General features: G+C 46.8%; 1 protein-coding gene across 1 annotated transcript in view; it reads right to left on the bottom strand.

Annotated features, from left to right (window-relative positions):
• The window catches only part of LOC147625326 (vacuolar protein sorting-associated protein, putative (DUF1162)), a 137,314-nt gene that overhangs the window by 82,653 nt on the left and 33,663 nt on the right, over positions 1–20,998 (bottom strand). Inside the window, exons 6-10 of the mRNA XM_086817965.1 lie at positions 14,673–14,744; positions 11,671–11,735; positions 11,356–11,554; positions 10,939–11,007; positions 10,767–10,846 (exon numbers count right to left, since the gene is read on the bottom strand). Coding sequence (XP_086674091.1) covers positions 10,767–10,846; positions 10,939–11,007; positions 11,356–11,554; positions 11,671–11,735; positions 14,673–14,744 — 485 coding nt within the window. The remainder of the gene's footprint in view (positions 1–10,766; positions 10,847–10,938; positions 11,008–11,355; positions 11,555–11,670; positions 11,736–14,672; positions 14,745–20,998) is intronic.

Genomic DNA, 20,998 nt, shown 5'->3' with positions numbered 1-20,998 from the left:
GCCTGGTTGTTGTTAGTATCGGATCCGACATATGAAGTGTACATAAACTTGGGCTGAGTTAGGATAGAAGGCTAAGCCGGAGAGCTTAGTGGTAAATCCTACTGTATCTGGTGAGTTTTGACTTAACCGGAGTGTTAAGAAGTAAACTCAAAGTCTGGGGCTGAACCGGAGTGTTCGGAGGCAGACATATCTTTTGTTAAATCGGAGAATTTAGCGAAAGATGAGCTTGGGGTGAACCATGGTACCCAGGAAAAAAGCTCTTCACACTAAAATAGTGCACAATAATTTTAGGGTGATAAAAATCCATCTCGCTGGAATGTTTTACAACTTTCCATAGATGATAGATGAAGACCATGTACTTTACGGAGTTAAAGTACATAGGTGGTGACTTCGGCGCCACATTTTTTGTAGGAAGTCACCAGTGGTGTGGTTAGGTCAGCCGAGACTCCACAAGACCTATGCACTAGTTTTTGAGTTTACCTCTATTAAGGACGTCCAAAAATTCGTGTTGTAATACCAAAGATTGTACTGTAATGTGCAATGGAGGGGTCAATTTGTGTAGTCACTTCTTAGCAGCAAGTGACTTAAACATCTTGTTATAGATGGTTGTATATGGTACTCCCACTCGGGGGAGGTGTGCCATTGGGTACGGAGTTACTCACAGACTAGTATGTCAATTTGTGTAGGCACTTCTTAGCAGCAAGTGACTTAAGCATCTTGTTATAGATGGCTGTATATCGTACTCCCACTCGGGGGAGGTACGCCATTGGGTACGGGGTTACTCACAGACTAGTATGGAGCTACTAGTGTGATGATAGTGGGTACGTAGTTACTCACTACTAATACATAACTGCTAATAAAATTAAGATCCTCGAGTGAAAGATACTCTGGATCAACATTTTAAATTACCGAACCACAATCCATGAGTATCGAGGTACTCATAAATATGTTGACGTTGCTCAAATCGAGGGACCGATTTGTTCGATGGTATGGAATAAGCAAGGAGAGTGGAGTAACTTAAAAGTTACACATAGTGAGTTGTCAAGGTCATCCGTAGTTTGATGATCCCCTCTACCTATCAGACAACATTTAATTTTGCAAGCCCTGGCATTTAATCCGTAGTGATTATGAGTTTGGTGTGACATATGGTTATGAAGTTCTTACAAGAGTATTCGTTTATTTGCTTGTCATTGGTTATAGCTTGGTAGAGATTGCCACCTGTGATGGGTAGGTAGCTTTGCCGCTATAATGAGGAGGCAGCAAATAATGTTCTCATAGTTATACTTCATACCAACACCAAACAGGGATAGGATGAAATTCCTAAGTTCATCATCACGAAGTACTGTGATGTTTGCATTTATATTGAATGTATGATGTAATGAGACATTGGGCTTATGTAATTACAATCAATTATCTTGCAACCTATGGCTTCACAGCAAGCTCAGTCATTATCTGTGGATTGATAATGTGGTTATTAGTAGTTTGGAATTTTTCTTGATAGATGGTACAACTCACCCAAATAATTCATAAGTGTGTAACCACTTATGAAGGGTAATAATATGCAACAATGAAGCACTTTGTTACAAGTGTGAAACCACTGACCTGTTGCAAAGCAGTTTATCAATAGTACCACCATATGTGCGTAGACACTATACCACATCTTCGTTGCAAGATGTTTAAAAATTTCTTGGAAGGACTCAAGAATATAACATATGATATTAAACATGGTCTAGATTTGTTCTTGGACCTATGACACTAGCGCGTAGTCCGCTTGAGAGTAGAGTTTTTGAGGACAAAAACCTTTCTTAAGGAAAGGAGGGATATCCTCAAATATCACATAAACTCGAATAGTTGTGTAAGTCCAGACAATACTGAAAGGGATGTGTCTGGTAATAGCAACAAAGAGTTGTAAGTGATTGGATGTAACTCCAGACACCCGTAGTGGTGCAATAATCTTTATCAAACATCTCCACATACTATATGGTCTGCCCCGCAGATATAGTATGGCATAAGAGATAGGAAGTTTGATTGTTATATTTGAAGGGAAATCTTCAAAAGTTACATTTACTCTGAGTTAGAGTGGAGTTTAACCATCCGTAGATTGATGGTAGTTAGAAACTCAACAAGATTCTAGAGCATATGCTTGTGCAAAGATGTTACTCTGAGAGAGAAGTATCTCTCAACTTTGGAACTAATCCTTGTGATGCATGATTAGATTGGCTCTAGTTTATTTCTCCTATGGCCGTAGAGTTTTCCAAGGAGAAGTTTTAACAAGTTGGTGATGCAACATGGTAGCGTAGTCTACAAATATCTAGTAGCATAGTCTAAGAACTTGCGCTACTAGAGTGCTCTCCAGTACATTAGCTTCTGTGCTAATGACATGATGCAAAATCAAGGCATGAAATTTGCCTTGGGGTTTTGGTTGAAATACCAAATCATGGCTTGTGTGAGAATGATCCTGTCTTTACAGAGGTCTGGTGTGCTGTACGCGTACGCACTTTGTCATAGCCTCGCCCACCTTCCTCGCCGGCACGTAATGCTAGTCCGGAGCGACCCGCCGTAGGTGCGGCGGGTAGCGAGGTGAGAGTTAGTCCGGAGAGACTAGCCGAGCCTTCGGGGTATAGTTTTGATAGTCCAAGTGCGGGTCATCCTGGGATTCAGAAGACCTATGCACTAGTAGAAGACAGTTTTATTGGCCTAGATTGTTTAACGACGTCCAGACTTATGTGCTGAAATGCAGTAAGTGCCAGGTCAATAAACATGAACGTCTTAAGGTTGGAGGACTACTCCGTCCGCTCGAGATTCCTCAAGGGAAATGGGAAAGCATTTCCATGGATTTCATTACCGGTTTACCCAAGACGAGTCGAGGGAATGACTCGGTGTGGGTGGTAGTGGACAGGTTAACTAAACTGGCAAAGTTTATTACCACGAGAAAACTGTAAAAATGCCAGAGTTGGCAAAACTCTTTATTGAACATCTCTACAAGCTATATGGCTTGCCCGCAGATATAGTGTCGGATAGAGATAGAAAGTTCAACAGTCATTTTTGGAGGAAAATCTTCAAAAAGTTGGATACTACTCTGAGTATGAGTACGACAGATCATCCGGAGTCTGATGGTCAAACTGAAAGAGTTAACCAAATTCTAGAGGATATGTTGCGTTCTTATGTTAGTAAGAAGCAATCTAATTGGGAAGTTGCCCTTATTGGAGTTTGCCTATAACAGCTCCAAACACTCAGCGACTGGATTTACACCATTCATGTTAATGTATGGATTCCAGCCGAGATCTCCGATGGCTGTAGGCCTAGAAAAGGAGAAGATTCAATCTGTCAAGGATTTCCTTGAAGATATGAATGATATGCTCAGAGCCGCACGTGAGAGCATTCGTAGCGCTCAGGATCGCGCTAAAACTTATGCGGATAAAGGACGAAGAAAGGTGACCTTTGCAGAAGGTGACTTTGTATTCCTCAAGGTTCCTGCGCAGTCAGAAACCATGAAAACGGGAAAGTCTGAAACTTTCTCCGAGATATTGTGGTCCTTTTAAAATCCTTAAGAAGATTGGGGACGTAGCCTACAAACTTGAGTTACCGGAGAGTTCTCAAGTTCATCCTGTCTTCCATGTTAGTAACCTGAAGAAATCAGTTCACGGGTTAGAGAACGTAGTTTCTCTAGATATTTTGGTGGAATTGATCACTCCACCAAAGATACCACATGAACCGGAAAGGATTCTTGGGTATCGAGACAGACAAACCCGACATAAAGTGTACCAGGAGGTACTTGTTAAATGGATAGATAGGGATGCGGAGGTAGCTACCTGGGAATGCTGTAGTGCAATTTCCAAAAGGTTTCCCCAGTTTGTTTTCGAGGACGAAAACTCTTCTTAAGGGGGGGGTAATGTCACGTAGGCTGTAATGCCTGTGACCGACGGCAGACCGGATGGCCATGTCCGGGGTTCAGTGGGAGAGGACGCCCATGCGGAGTCATGGGCGGCCAGGCTAGTGTGGACGGCAGGCCACACACTATATAGCCTGGGGGATGAGGGGCAATCCTCATTCTTCCTCTATGGCTGGGTGGTGAGCCAGAGGCCGTCCCCTCTTGTGGTAATGCCCGTAGCGGCGTTACGGGAATGTAACAGAGGCCTAGATACATGGAGGGCTTTTTACCACATGGCTCCCGAGTAGCTATTGGTCAGCTTAGAGTCTCATCACATCGATTGGAGATCGAGACTGGCAGAGCAGCATGGATCCCCCGAGAGGAGAGGGTATGCAGATTGTGCAGAGAGGAGGTGGAGAGTGAGGAGCATTATGTATGCAGATGCAGAGCATATACAGCCATCATAGAGAGATATCCCATTTTATTCAGAGAGCCACATTTCCTACGCCAGATCTTTGAGGCAGCAGACCAGCGCATACTGGGGAGATTCATTCTAGACATACAGCGTCACAGAGAGACATCATTACACGCTCAGACACCTCCAGAGGGGAGGGGGGACAACAGACACAGATTACTACATTTTTTCAGAGATCCACCCCACTCCCAGCCCCTACACGGCACGGAATTACTCTCCAAAGAGCAGAGACACTCAGAGCTTGCAGGAGACAGAGGAAACCTGGCTTTCGGACACCACGCCTTTACCAGAGAGAGATGACAGAGATCAGAGCTCAGTTTCACAGAGAGGGTGCGGAGCGACTGGCTCGCTTCAAAGCAGACCCAGGCATGTTCTTCAGGGAGTTGTGGACACCCCCTTCATTGATGTATACCATTTTATACCCCCAGTATGGTACAGGATGGAGCTAGTTAGGTTGCATATCATGATTGTATACTCCATGCATATAGCTTTGCATTCTCCTAGTAGTAGAGCTCCATCCCCTCCCCCACTCATTGTACTTATTGCACACCCAGATTCAGCTTTTTAGTTCAGTACTTTTTCATTTTGTTGGGATGACAGAGGATACCCCACACAGGTACACTGATTTGTCTCATAGGCCGAGTTCGGTCTTTTGGAAGGCGTTAATAAAATCTTTCTTTCTTTCTCTCTCTCTCTCTCTTGTTTTGTCTACACTTCCGCCTGTGCATACTCCAACAGTCAGCGCATGTCCCGCACATATGCAACCCTCTGGAATGATGTAGAGGTGTACCGGCATTTATTAGGCTTCCGGCCAGATGCACGGGCACCAGTCTAGGTCAGAAGATGGGCTCTATAAGAGTTTGTCTCATGGACAGCCATGGAAGGCTTGGTCCAAGAGCAGCCAAGGCCAAGGCCTAGGCTTTAAGCCAGCCCATAGCACATGGAACAGCCCTAGGAGGCTCCAGGAAGCCCAGCCTACAAGCAGTCACCAAGTAGCAATGCTCATATGTGTGAAAAGCGCTAGCATTTAATGCTATTTCTCCTAGTCGTGAGCAATTTAACACGCCAACAGCAGTCTTAGCAAACCGACCAGTATATATGGGGCATATACAAGCGATGGGCATAAATCATCTCATTCTCTCTGCAAATGCTGAAGTCCAAGGGCTAGAACAAGCCAAGAAGGGGCAAGAAGTGTAGATCAAGGGAGTTCCTTCAGGCTGAAAGCTGTCTCATCCAAGGGAAGGTATCCAAGTCAAGTCAAGTCAGTCATGGTTATTCACAGCCAGCAGTCTGTCCGTCTACTCATTCAATAAAGCAAATACAACATAAGTGGTGGGGGGCCCTTCAGAAGGTATCTAGGGCCCAATCCTGTGTATTTATCTCTCCTATCTCTCTCTCTGCACTCTTATCTTCTTTACATTGTGCTATTCATTGTCAAGAACAAAGGGCTGAAAGTATTTATCAAAGTATAATCGTTTTCTGTAAGCTTCCACATCTTACAAGGGGTAATCTGAAACAAAAACACCGTAAGTGATGGGGGGCCCTTCAGAAGGAATCTGGGGCCCAATCCTGTTCATTTCTCTCTCCTCTCTCTCTCTCTCTCTGCACTCTTATCTTCTCTACATTGTGCTGTTCATCGTCAAGAACAAAGGGCTGAAAGTATTTATCAAAGTATAATCCTTTTCTGTAAGCTTCCACATGCTACAAGGGGTAATCTGAAACATTGGCTCAAGAGGGGTCAATGTGCCATAAGTGCTCATGAAAGCTAATAACCCAGACCCTCTGATTCAGAGCGCTACCACCCTCCTCTGAAGGGGCACCCCATACACTGAAGGGGACCCTGGCTCCCTACTTTTAAGGCAAGAGGCAGGGCAACCTCTCCAATGGCAAAGATTGCGAGTGGAATGTCGTGTCAGGAGAAGATTTCCACCTGCTGAGCGAGAGAGGAGACGGATGGCGCCCACAGGTGTTGGGTGGGGGGGGGTCCCGCCCCAATCTTGAGGAATGGCCAAGTCGATGTGGAGGATAACCTTCCACCCTCCCCTAAGCCCAAAGACTCAAGAGGCGCTCGGACTAGGCAAAGGGGAAGGAACCTGTCTGAAGGTGGACCAATCACCAAAGCACTGGGCTAGTCCCGTGCACATCTGGCCCCACAGAATCTGAGTGCGAGCCCATGTCTGGTGGGGAGACGGAAGAAGCGGTTCCAAATCATGGGCGGTCGAAGTCGCTACTAATCGGAGGAGGAGGAGCCTAGAAAAGGGCCGGACAGAGAAAGACCCTAGCTCGGGTAAGGCTGGCAGCCAATTTGTCCTCGAAGGAGCGCTGTGGGCCTCTATGAAAGTCCACCTGGGGCTCCGGGTCCAAGGACTGCCAAGATCCGGGGTGCACAAAGAAATGCGGGCAAGAAGGAAGTCTATCTACAGCTCTCCCCCCCAGAAGGAGGCTGCCCACCAACATGAAGTGATCCACCACATGGTGGCCAAGAGAAGCTGGTTGGCCACAACCATCCTCCCAGCCAGAGACAGTCTGCGTGAAGCTCCAGTACAAAAGCTTCCAACGAATGGTCAGAAGAAGGGGGGCAATCTGTTGCTCAGGGGAGATGTCTCTTCCCATCTAGCACCCAAATCTGTGGGAAGCCTCTAGAGGCAGAAAGTTGCCTAAAATGCATGAATGAGAGTGCTTTCTGGTAGAGGCTTCTCCAGCCGCGCCCAAGTTTAAAAGCTTTACAACCCGTTTGCTGTACTCAGATAGAGTCTATGCCTTGAGTCACAGTGAACAAGTTGCAACAAGTTGGAAATCTAAAAAATGGATCTTTGTGCTTTTGTCAAGGTTCCCAATCAAAAACTCCATAATCACGCAAATTTCGAGGTTTTTAGCCTGCAGAAAAGTTGGTTCGACATGCAATTGAAAACATTGTAGCCACTAAGGGTGCCAACACTAGACTATTCCAGTCGGACCATCCCAGGGTGTCACACTGATCATCCCGAACCTGGACCACCACACCACCATGGTGGATCACCACCACAGTGAATCACCCCGACGCCGCCACACCGCCACAGTGGATCACTCCAAAGCTGGACGGACCATATCAGAGCATTCGGTGGACTATCCAGCAATGGAGGCACACCATCAACGGATGCACACACCAGTGTTGAAGGCACCGCACTATCACTCCGATGGCATCTACCAGAGATAGGAGATTCCACCAAAGCCTTGTCACTCCGATGGCATCTACCAAAGATGGGAGATGCAACCAACGCCACTGACTCCACCACATCTTGCAAGAATCATTTAAATGGCCATCAGCTCATCCTAGAGGACATCCTTCATACTACATCCTTATCCATAACCTTCCCATCTCGTCCTATTCATTGAGTCTATCCGTCGAAGTGCTGTAGTCACTTGTCTATTGCAGCCTATATGTCGTTCTACTCTTTGTGATCACTGCTGGGTGCACACGGTATAGTGAAGGACATGTAACGTGTCTTGGAGTAATGCAAGTGTTGTTTACAGTATTTTACAGTATTCTTGTCATTCTTGTCATTGTGCTATGCTCTATTCTAATCTGTCTATTCATGACTGTATTGCGCCGTGAGCATTGGGGACCCCGGACATACACTACAAAGGAGAACCACAACTTCAGTGTGCCGGCGGGCAACCAACCCAGCTACAGGTACACTAAAAATGTGGCACGCCAGGTGGGACACTCCAAAGTTGGAGTCCTGTTAGCTCACCTCTTGCCTGTGTGTCCTCTGTATGCCCAATACATGCGCTCATGGTAGTCCGGTCAGCCCAGACAAGAGTCACATCCGGTGGTTCATCTCTATGTGGAACAGCCGAGGTCTTGAGCGGGAGAATGACTTCTTGGTGCTCTTTCCATGCACTCTAGAAGGCCCTCCAGACAAGTGGTTCAGTTAGTTTCCAACTTACCAATTTGCGAACTGGGCCACCTTGAAGAACACCTTCCTCTGCACCTTCGTCCTGGTAACTAAGAGGACCGCCTTCTCCAGGAGGTAGGGAAAACCCGCCTTCTCCAGGAGCTAGGGAAGCTACAACTGCTACCAAGGGAGAGTGTCAAAACTCATGACACGAACCACAGTGCTGGTGGCCCACCTACCGACTGACCCTCGCAACTTAATGGTGCATCAATGGGTAACATAGGGCTTGCCCAGGACCACCCAATAGAAGATTCACCAACCACTTTGTTGGAATTCCAAGAGCTAGCCTGCCAACTAGAAAATGCATGTCTCATGTTTGAGCGTGATGTGGGCTCCATACATCCAACAGCAACACCACTGGATGACCCCGTGGTTCAGCTGAAGCACAGCTGGAGGCACTCAAAGTGAGCCATAAATCTCAAAGTGAGGAAAGCACTCTGCTCCAACTCACGAAGGGAGATCGAGGAACTAAAAGGTCAACAAGAAGCCAAGAAGGGATTGTGGATGCCATATGCCAGTCTCTCGGACACACTGTCCATGAATGCCCAAAGAGGAGGTACTGCTCCTGCGAAAAGGGAGGACATGAAGATAAAGATTGTTACTATCTGAAGGGATTCCGCCAACTTCATCAGCAACAAGCCCCCCACCCCGCCTCAACAATCCCTAACCTCACCCATTACGCCGATGCCTCTCTTACCGTTCCGCCAACCTTCCAGGCTGCCACACCTCCCCATTGCCAACCTACTCCTCACCTGACCTACCTTCCACCACTCATTCCCAATCCTCCTGCACCAACCAGTATGGCACCAGCCCCCATGAACCATCTCACTCGCCCTCCCTCACCCTGTAATCGCCTCGTCTTCTGCTACAGATGTGGGGAGAACGGCCACTACCAAAGCTGGTGCCCCCTTCCTGAAAGTGCACCACCCTGTAGGCACTGTCCAAAAGCTAAACACCATTACACCACGGATTGCCCCAAACAACGGGCATCCACTTCAACTGACTTCACATTCCAACCAGTTCCGGCCACCCACTTGGTTTCAATAGGAAATCTACCACCCGCTTGCTTTGCTGCACACAGCCCTTCCTCTTTCACCCTTGGTGTGTCCGTCACACCCATACCAACTATTTAGGTGGATCCACCCTAAGCCATAGTGGTCACCCGTGCACAAAAGAAAGCCATGCCAAAAGAACCAACCCATGCAAGGGAGGGCCCCGTCCTTGATCTCCTTCATACTCACCCCATCAGCCCCGAATCCTACTAGCCCCCAAATCCAAGCCCTCCTTCATATTCGCGCGACTTGGGAGACTTTTCATACTCACCTCCCATGCCAAGTTTCATACTCGCCCAAGGTGACACCAATTATCGTACTCGCCTCCCTCAGCCTCCCTCCCCTCCACTCCTACTCGCCCCCTTTCCCACCATCTCCTACTGGCCTCCCTCCCTATTGGCCTCTTTGACCACCACTTCTGCTCATGCCATTACCCTTTACTAGACTACTCACCCTCTTCTACTTCTGCCCTACTTATGCCATCACCCTTTACTAGACTACTCACCCTCTTCCTGCCCTGCTCACGTTCGTCAATGCTGCACCCCTTCTGCACTACTCATGCCTTCGCCACCATCATTCAGTCTTTCTACTGCCCAGCAGCACATTCAAAAAAAATTTTAAAAAGTACTTTTCCAACACCATCATACTCGCCTTCTTTCTCCTTTGAGGCTGCCTTCTATCTTACTCACCAAGGACGGTGAGCACTCTAGTGGTGGGCGACCTGTAGCCACTAAGGGTGCCCACACTGGACTGTTCCGGCCGGGCGGACCATCCCAGAGTGTCACACTAATCATCCACCGCCACAAAGCCACAGTGGATAACCGCCACAGTGCATCACCCCGACACCGCCACACCAGATCACCGCAACACCACCACAGTGGATCACCCCAACACTAGACGGACTATCCCGAAGCATTCGGTGGACTATCTAGAAACGGAAGTGCACCACCAACGGATACATGAGAGGTGCACGCACCGGCATTGAAGGCACTGCCCTCACTCCAATGGCATCTACCAGAGATCGGAGATTCCACCGAAGGCCTGTCACTCTAATGGCATCTACCAGAGACGAGATGCCACCAACGCCACCGACTCCACCACGTCTTGCAAGAATCATTGAGTCTATCCGTTGAGTGTTGTAATCACTTGTCTATTGCAGCCTGTGTGTCATCCTACTCACTATGACCACTGCTGGGTGCACACCGTACAGTGAAGGGCATGTAACAGTGTCTTGAAGTAATGCGAGTGTCGTTTACAGTATTCTTGTTATTCTTGTCATTGTGCTATGCTCTATTCTAATATGTCTATTCAGGTGTGTGTTGTGCTGTGAACATTGAGGACCCCGGACATACTGTCCAAAGGAGAACGACCACTTTAGTGTGCCGGGCAACCAACCCTGCTACAAACATCAAGTCTCCTACTATACTTACTTTTCACGCATTTTGCAGATAGAAAGGGCATCCCACAGCAAAAGCATTTCATGCAGTTGTCGATCTTCCAATGTGAAAACCTGTGACAACAAGATTGGGAACTGAGAACTTTTAATACCCATAATCACAATGCTAGCTGGCTTCTTGACATGATCATGGTAAGTATTCAAACCAGATTGTTTGTTTCAAAAACCACCGAATATTGTGGAGTGCTTCCATCCAAGGGAGTGTTTTTATTGACCTGCACTACCACTACATATTAGTATACAATTTTCCTTTTTGACAAGGCAACTCATGTGCTAAGCGTTTGAATGTGTGCTCATTGCACACATGCTGCACTCATATGTGCAATCGCATGACACACACCCATATGCATGTCTATGTAATATAAGGGGAAAGTGAGAGTGAGTACATAAGCATGTGTACAAATATGTAGCCCAAGCAAGCGTGCATTTTTTGGCTCATGTAAGTGAGCATTCATTTCTCATGCTTGCACATGTTCGTGAGCATAATGATTGTGTATGTGTAAATTGTGTATATGCATGCATGTACGTGTAACACCATGTATGTATCCAGACCAACCCATTACCATGAATCTTAGAGAGGCATCAAATGGATGGATGAGATAGATCCACTCATTCTGGGAAAGCGAAGCAGTAATTGGCAGGCCACTGTCCTCCTTCATAAAGCCCTCGCCATTATTTTCATTAGAGTTCCAATAAACTGAAAATCCTTTGACCTCCACAAGCTTATTCACTAAATTTACCCTCGACTTCGCAGGGGCAACACTGCAAAATCCAATTAAAAACTGCCTCAGTAGCCAGCATAGCTTACACAGTCACACCTTGACCCTGAGGCCACACCAAAGCCTTCTTCAGAAGACACATTCAAGGTAAGAACCTACCCTGGAAAAGTATGGTCGGTGTTCATGGTAAGACAAGTAAACATAATCCCGAATGAAAATGCCATCTGCATACCACAGTAACAACACGTAAAAATAATACAGCGAGTTAGCTAGCCATATATATTCTGATGGTGTAAACACACACACAGACATACACACAGAGAGAGAGATATAGTAGGTTACATTATCGTTTTGAGACCTAATATTGCCTATATAACCCAATCATGCACATGTCTATACAAGAAAATGAAGATGAAAAAGGTAAATCAAGAGGTCCTAGCCTTGGTCTGTGTGGATCTTGTGTCCTATGAGTACTTCATGGTGATGAAACGCTTCCTTGATAGCAGCAACGACAATGGTCTTCCGTATGGATGTCAACACATCTCTCAAGGGCATGAGGGAAGCATGCTGAATAGTAGCAAAAGTTAAGCATTCAAAATAAGTTTGCTGCTCAGCCTCCCACACGTCCATGGTGCATACCTTGCATGTCCTCTCAAACTTAGATGTACCATGCCTTTGCCATGTCTCACATCTCAAATGAGGAGATCTTAGCCGTGATACAGCCATAATTAAATGGAAAAGTTTATACCTGTGATTTCCAAGCTTTGAGATAGCTATCTTCATTGTCCTACATATAGGTTAGCGAGGAAAACACATAGAGGAATTGGCCAGCTAATAACCACCTACCTCTCCAAGACCACCCCTTAGCAAGGAGTTAAGCACCAAGAGCATACCGTCTCCGAGAAAAGATCTACATGTCCCATACCACACAGCCCATACCCAGTCCAAGGTGTCATTAGGGAGATGTGACCGCAGGGCATAGCCAAGCTTGAAGCTCGAGATGATTCCCAATCTGCAATAATCAAGTAATAAAGAGATTCAAAGCTTTCCCTATCCTCATCAGAGTTGTCTTTCCACTGAAGTAATAACTCCGGAAGGCTTTATTCCAAAGTCCATGTTCCCTTTGGTTCTAAAGGAACGGTAGAGGAAAGATCTTGAACTCTAACAAGTTCCTAATCAGATACAATGCTGTGTTGGGATCCCAATCAATATCTCTTTCAGCCTATTCACATCAAAAATAGGTAGGATGTGCCCAAACTTCATCAAGTAGTCATAACTTATAAGGTACATCATTAATCTTCTTTGTGATCTGGTATGGGAACACAAAATCTCCGACTTATAAGCTTTCACAATTTTCATTCCCTGAGTGTCTTTACAGATTGTCAAGTAAACCCATTCTCCTTCCAATAAAACTCTAGGAGAGAGCTCCTCTGAGTAACATAATATCGTGCTCTATCTTGAACACTTTTTACACAGCTGCTTGGAACCAATCAGCTTCTCATTTACCTTAAGCCAATCACTCTAAGGAGATCTACCACACATTAACATGAATGGGCTCAACTTCGTGGCTGAATGATGAGCATTGTTGTAAGCAAACTCCACCAACGGTAGAAACTCCTTGGGAAAAAATGCCCTCAACATGTCCTCCAAGGTCTGATTCACAAGTTATCTGACTCTAGATGATCAAAGAAACACATACTAAGTTGATTGCTTTCACGGTTCTAACAAGCCTATTGGTTACACAATGCAGAATCTGCTTTGCAACAAGGCCATCCTCTTCGGAGTTTCCTTGAGAAATCATGCTTGACATTTCTAAACACTCGTGGTAGCTGAGTGACGATCGTTAGCTAGAGCTCCTGTTTCTTTACAACAGACCCCTCCCCCCTCTTATTGTGCTGGCACTTCCCCCATCTTGTACGCCCCCCCTTGGCTCGCCTTTCCTTCCCATGCCTGCCTAGTTGTCCCATGCCCCCTTTTAGTTCCACCTCCTTTGCCCACCAACTCTGTGCAATTCCACCTCCTTCACCTCCTACCCTCACCACCCCTACCTGATTCTTTCCCTATGCCTGCTATTTTTTCCTACCCTTGTTCCTTTCCCAAAATCCCGCTCTCCCCCCAACCACTATTCTGCAACAGGCGCAGCTTTTCGCCCCCCCACTCCCCTCTTCGGTGTTGCTCTACTGTTACATGTCCTATATTGAGAAGATTCCCTTGGGGGGGCACATGCATAATTGGGAATCTAGAGAGCTTGACCAATGCTCGCGGTGGCCGATGTTAATTAGAAAGGCCTAAGGGGATGCTTAGAGACATTAATTGAAGGATTAAGGTGTAAGCCCCAAAGGGGTTTTTTTAGCGGAGTACATGATTATCAAGCGAAGCTGGAGCTCTCCCCCCCCCCTGCGCCCCTAACTCCCCCTCACCTTCTCCGTGCCCTGCAGGCCCTCGGCGTAGACCCAAGTCCCCTGCCATGAGATGCCCCTTGGCGTAGACGTAAGTCATAGGAGGACTCATGTCCACTATGGAGCTCGTCCATAGGTCCAAAGCTTGTCCGAAGGTCGGAAGAGTAGCGCATACCCAAATGGTGACACTGTCATGGTTTGTGCGGATCATAAAGAGCAACATGACCCTTGGCGTAGACATAAGTCATCTGCCATGAGGAGGAGCCATTTGTGCGGATCATACATGAGAGCATCATAACTCCGAAAGTAGCCCCATACATTATCGTCGGAGTGACTAGGTTATCAAGAAGGCATCCCTTAGTCCTCGGCTGCTAGAGATGTATCTTGAAACAATTCTTCTAGAGGAGGGCCAGATTACTTCTCTTGTATTGTTTTACTTTGCTGAGACAAAATTTTGCTTTGCTAAGACAAAATTTTAAAAACGCTACTTACTCCTGTTTTTACAAAGGCAGGCCAACAAAAAATTGGTAACGCTACTTACTCCTGTTTTTACAAAGGCAGGCCAACAAAAAATTGGTTAACAAGCAATAATGGTGACTGTGTTCTTTCAGCAGGTCAACAAAAAATTGGTTAACAAGCAAGCAATAATGGTGACTGTGTTCTTTCAGCTGCAACTGCAATTTATTAAATTGAAGTACGTTTTGGTATTCACAAAAAAACAAAAACAAAAAAAAACAAAAAACAAAAAATCCTTTTTCATACCTCTGGATCAGTTTTCTGATCGATATATCGAAAGTGAACATTTTCAGCTGTCACTTGCACGTTGTCTAAGATCTACCAAAACAAAGTACTCGAGATATTTAAAAAAAGCATTCATTTGTGTGTGTGCAAGATCATGCGTGCGTGAGAGAGATTAGATTAGATTAGATTAGGTATTATCATCCACTTGGGACCATATATGACCCACGGGACCAAATTTTGTTACAAAGCATAGATAATTAGAGAGAGAGATAGAAGGAAAGAAAGAAAGATATATTAACGTCTACAAAAGGCCAAAATTGAACTATGAGACAAACAAGTAGTACAATGATGTTCCTCCTATGAGAGAGAGAGAGAGAGAGAGAGAGAGAGAGAGAGAGAGAGAAATGAAATGAAATGTTATATTAACGTCTTCAAAAGGCCAAAGTGACCTATGAGACCAAAGTTACAACCATGTGACATCTGATACACTGTCTGGAAAAGAAAAGAAAGAACTGAAGGTAAGTATCTAGCCCTACAATACATCAGTAGGGAGCATCCGGAAGCAGCAACTAGGGAGAGTGGGAAGCTAATGCTACTAGTCAAAATGGGGTACATGAGTACATGGAACATGAATACATGAATATGGGGGAGTACAAAAGTGACAGTGAGTACAACAGTATATGGCTGGAGTCGTAATCATCCTAGGAGCTCTGGCATTGGTCTCTGCCGGATGGCGTGGATATCTGCCATAGTGAGATGCCTGGTCGGACGAGCCCAATGCCTCGCAATGATGCTCGGAATCCTCCAGTGTAGGCACCGTCTCTGATGTCTGCCCAACTGGATAGCTCTCTCAACTAGAGTCCCACGGGGTGCCCAGTGCTGGGCTGTCGGCTGTGTGTCCTCCCGGGTAGTCCCTCTAAAGAAGTCAATAATCTGTCTCTGTGTGGACTCCCTGCCAGTCGGGCGTCTGCTCCTGATAATGGACTCTCTGAGCCTGCGGATCTCCAGGAGATAAAAACCCAAGCATCGCTGATCACAATAGTCCATGACTCTAGCCAGTGGTCCAAATCCCTCTCTGAAAAGGCAATGGTAGTGCCCTCGAATCTCATAATATGCTGTGCAGCGACAGATGTAGTGCTCCTCCGTCTCTGGCTCTATCCAACAAATCTGACAAATCCTATCCCTTGGAAGTATGCCTCTAAATCTGCCTGTCCCTATCTCTAACTGATGTGAAGAGGTGCGGATCTGCCCAATGGCGTACCTCAATCCATGAGACAGATGGGTATCCATGTAGCTCGGTCTAAGTATAAAGCCATCCTCAATGGTGCGGAGAAGATGGTCTCTAAAGAAAGCCATCTTCGTCCCCAACTCTTGTAAGGGCTCTAGCCATGTCCTCCTAGTGTCCAACTGAATGAGGTCCTGTCTGATGACTCTACTAATCTCAGAATGTGTCAAGGTGAGAGAGGGTGCCTCCAGAGAGTACTGGAAGGGTGGAAGTCTGTCTAAACTGAACCCGTGGAGCTCAAACCAGGATGCTATCTGTGCATACCAACATGAAGTGTCTCCCTCCATGGCTAGCTGATGAGAGGACTCTAAAGCAAGTCGTGCATACTGGTGTCGGGGAAGCTCCCAGGTGCTATGAATGAAGGACACTGATCTGGCAAGAGCCTCAACTACGAGCGGTGGTGCTCCCATCTCGGCTCTGATAATCTCATGGGGTACCGAGGCCTTAGCCCGAATCATCCTGGAGATCATGGACACAAGTGGTCTCTCCATCGATCTCCATCCATCGTATGTGCGTCCTAATCGACAAAGACGATCTAGGCTAGGCCCCCAGATCTGTACTCCATATAGCGTAGCCGATGTGATCAGCGTGTCAAAAAGCCACAGCTTAGTGCGTGGCTCCTGAAACTGTACCTGTGAGCACATCCTCTCTAGACCTCCTAGTGCTGCATATCCTCTAGTCAATCAAGCCTCTGCTGCCCCCCTCATGGAAAATGTGGGTCCAGTGAACACCACTCCAAGATATGTGTATGAGTCAACATACTCCACTGTCTCCTGCCCATATGTGAAAATAGGTGCTGATCTCCAGACCCACTGAGCTGTAGTGTTAAACACCATAACCTTGGTCTTACCAAGGTTAACTGAGAGAGAGAGAGAGAGAGAGAAATGAAATGACATGAAATGATATATTAACGTCTTCAGAAGGCCAAAATGACCTATGAGACCAAAAAGGTTACAACAATTGGTGGATCTGATACAATGTCTGTGTAAGGAAAGCTAAAAACAACTAAACAACTAACTGAAACTGAAACAACTATGAGGAAAAGTACGGTACTAGGAGCTCCTAATGGATAACATCTAGGAGGAAAACTCCAGCAACAAAGGTAAGCATCATACACATCACTATCCAAAGATATCTCTCATCGGTCGATGGCAGATATCCTCAATGTCCTCCATGGTGAGTACTCTGACTAGACGTCTCCCATGCCGTGCTAGTATGGTCCTGATCCTCTGTTGTAGTCTCCGCCGGTGTCGAGATGGGCGTCTCATCTTGGGGCGCTTGGACCGCCCCAGCTCTATAGTCCGATCAATCAGTGTACCTCTGGTGCGGCTGTACTCTGGGGCTAGCTGCAATGCCTGCTAGCCTGACTGCTCAATCTCTGGTCGAAAGAAGTCTGTAATTTGCCTCTGTAGGTGTCTCTCCCTCTCTGATCCCCTCCCTCTCAGGAGACCCTCTCTATGTCTACGCAGCTCCAGCAAGTACAATCCGAGGAATCTCTGATCGTGGTATCTCATGACTCTAGAAAGTGGTCCGAAGCCCTCTCTGAACAGGCAGTGAAAGCGGCCTCGTATCTCATAATATACTAGACAGTGACATATGTAATGTAACTCTGTCTCTGGCTCCATATGGCACAGCTGACAAATCCTGGCCTCAGCTGGTACTCCTCTGAATCTGCCAGTCTCAATCTCTAGCTGGTGTGAGGATGTGCGCATCTGACCAATAGCACACCGTACCCCATGAGAAAGATGAGTATCCATGTAGCTGGGTCTAATCATAAACCCATCCTCCGTGAGCTAGAGAAGATGATCTCTATAGAAAGCCATCTTCGTACCAAGCTCATGTGTCGGCTGTATCCATGTCCTCCTAGTGTCCAGCTGAGTCAAGTCCTGCCTGATAAGTCTGGTAATCTCTGCCCGTGTGAGAGAGAGGGAGGGTGCATCCAGGGAGTACTGAAATGGAGGTAGCCTGTCCATACTAAAGCCATGCAACTAGAACCAAGCTGTCATCCATAGTTAATTCCGTACATCGTACGGCTGAAACCGTACGTACCTGCCGTACCGTACGGATTCGTACGATACCGTACGAAATGAGTTTTTTTTTGGGGGGGGGGGTTTGTTTTGCGTGGAGCAATTTCAGTCTTCTAGAGAGCCATTCATCGCCCTTTGCAGCCTATAGGGAGCTGTTTGTCAGGAGCGTGTGCACTTGCCATTGCCATATTAGGCAAGCGATCATATTGCCTGATGAGGAGGAGGCAATCTTCATGGAGCTCTATAGTGAGCTTGTGGCAGCAGATACTCGCAACACCAGGAGTCAGCATGGACGGGGCCGAGCAGTTGGAGTTCATAGGCCTCCGCCTTCGACATCGGCAAAGGGTGGCCTTCGCACATATGTGAGGCGGTGATCCTCGAGCTCCAATCCCCGCCTTCATGATGATATTCCATTGCCCCCTCATGATGATACCCCACTGCCTAGAGAGCCCTTGTTTGATGATGATGGCAACCTACTTAGCGAGAATGATCCCCAGAGTGTCTCGTCCCCCTTCGAAGAGTCCTCTTCAGAGAACTCTCTTGATGGACACTCTAGTAGTGATCATGTTGATGATCATGCAGATGTTGGTGATGATGTAGACTTTTGATATGTTATAGCTCTCTAGGCATTGGGCATCTATCTCCTTCTAGCCCATCGATGATGTATTGTAGTATGTAGTATCATGTATGTACGCATGTTGGCGGTCGCCCATGCCATGAGTTTTTGGCCTATCCTTTTGTAGCAATTTTGTACTCTAATTGCATGATGACATTATGTTCATGGTTCTACTATTTTGTAACTTCTTGTCTACAATTTTTAAGTTTAGGAAGTATTTTTTTTTTAAACGTACTAATATCGTACCGTACCTCAAAAAATTTTAAGGTACCAATTAGTACCGTATTTTTTTGTATCGTACCTTTCGTACTAACTAACCATGCTGTCATCTGTGCATACCAACATGATCCGTCTCCCTGTGATGCCAACTGTCGTGAAGACTCCAGGGCTAAGCGAGCATATCTGTCTCTAGCGAGAGCCCAAGTGCTATGTATAAAGGAGACTGATCGAGTGAGTGCCTCTACTACCAATGGGGGGGCAGCCATCTTTGCACGGATAATATCATGTGGTACGGAGGCCTTGGCCCTAATCATCCAGGAAATCATAGAAACCAAGGACCTCTCCATACATCTCCATCCATCGGTGCTACCAACTCGGCTGTGGTGATCCATTGAGGGTCCCCATATCTCCACTCCATACAGCATGGCTGAAGTGACCAAAGTGTCAAAGAACCAGAGCTTTGTTCGAGGTTCCTGAAACTGAACCTGCGAACACATCCTCTCTAGTCTCCCCAATGCTGCATAAGCTCTGGTCAATCTGGTCTCCGCTGCTCTCCTCAAGGAAAATAGTGGGCCACTAAAAACCACACCAAGGTAAGTATATGCATCTGTATACTCCACTGTCTCCTGACCATATGTAAAGGTGGGTATTGACCTCCTAACCCACGAGAGAGAGATCGCTTCTCTCTCACGCCACCACAGGAGGATCCGGGCCACCATCACCCATCATCGCAGGACCTTCTCGTGCCAGCTCAGTTTTACCACCTTGAGCAACATGTCACAACGGCCCATGAGGGATGTATTAGGGTGATATGAGAGCTCTCTGCTCATGTACCTAGATCAGATTTTATAGTTCTAGATTTTTGTTATCTTTCTTTATTACTATTTTGTACCCAGGATGATGTACCTCATGGATATGATGTAACCTTTTGGTCTCATAGGCCATTTTGGCCTTTTGAAGACGTTAATACAACTTTCTTCTTTTTGTATGGTCCTTGACCGTAGCCCTAAAGGCTACACTCAAGGACCATACAGTGGAGGAAGGGGAACTGAATATTCAGGAGGGTTTAAGGACTGACTTGGAGCAGTTGAAAGCTGCGAGTCATAAGCTGTGGGAAGAACTGCAGACCACTAAGAAAGATTGGGTGGAGGTGGTGACGAAGCACAAACCCCCGCAGAGCATCATACATGAGACTCTCGAGGAGGAGAAACGCAAGAAGGATAGGGCCCTCCATGTGGGAGTACGGGGGCTACAGGTGGGGGCTTCCCCAAAGGAGGATGCCATGACACTTTGCCAGATGCTAGGAGTGGACGGGATCGCCCCCCCCTTTGCAGACACATGGAGGGCAGGAAAGGATATGACACGAGAGCGACCCCTCATCATTAGATTCCCTGATGCCACCAGCAAACAGGCCTTCTTAGACAGGCGGGCTGCCCTCAAGGGCACACAGGTGTACATGGGAGATGATCTCACTCCAGCACACGTGGCTCACCGGCATGAGGCAATGGTGATTGTGCATGAGGCCCGCAGAGCAGGCAAGTGGGCTATCTACAGAGATGGTAGAGTCATTATCACTGAGCGCCGTCCCAAATAGGGACGCAGGGTCTATGAGACCAAACACCTGGGGTTGGCAGTATGGAACTGCAATGCCATGCTGTGGTCGAATCCAAGAGGCTTGAGCGAGATTCTCACAGGTAGTTGGCAGTATGGAACTGCAATGGCATGATGTGGTCGAATCCAAGAGGCTTGAGCAAGATTCTCACAGGCAAGGATGTCATTTCTTATACAGAGACTCATCAGAGCCCTGAGAGGGGCTTACCATACATAGCCGAGTATGAGTGGGAGTCAGCTTTTCGAGGCGAGACCCGCACATCAGGAGGAGTACGTGGCTCTGGGGGGGGGTAGCTGTCCTTTTTAAATCCCATCTCCGACAGATTCTCAGCATCGTCCGGAAGGACGAGGATGCACGATATCTTTGGGTGGGGCTACAACTTAGCATTGACAGAGTCATCCACATTGCTGTATGTTATTTTGCACCACGCCACTCCCCTTACGCCGCACAGCATGGCCAGTCACCATACTTACCATTATATGAGGATATCATGGAGTTCTCACAGTTGGGGGAAGTCCTCCTGCTCCGGGATTTCAACGCCAGGACAAGAAGTCAGCAGGTCCCACTACTCGATCTAGACAACCCTAT

Source organism: Cibotium barometz, chromosome 24, assembly GCF_041138505.1.
Source record: "Cibotium barometz isolate CiBa-2024 chromosome 24, ASM4113850v1, whole genome shotgun sequence".
Classification (NCBI taxonomy): domain Eukaryota; kingdom Viridiplantae; phylum Streptophyta; class Polypodiopsida; order Cyatheales; family Cibotiaceae; genus Cibotium; species Cibotium barometz.
Note: the sequence above shows the minus strand (reverse complement) of the source record. Positions and strands in the feature narration are given on the sequence as shown.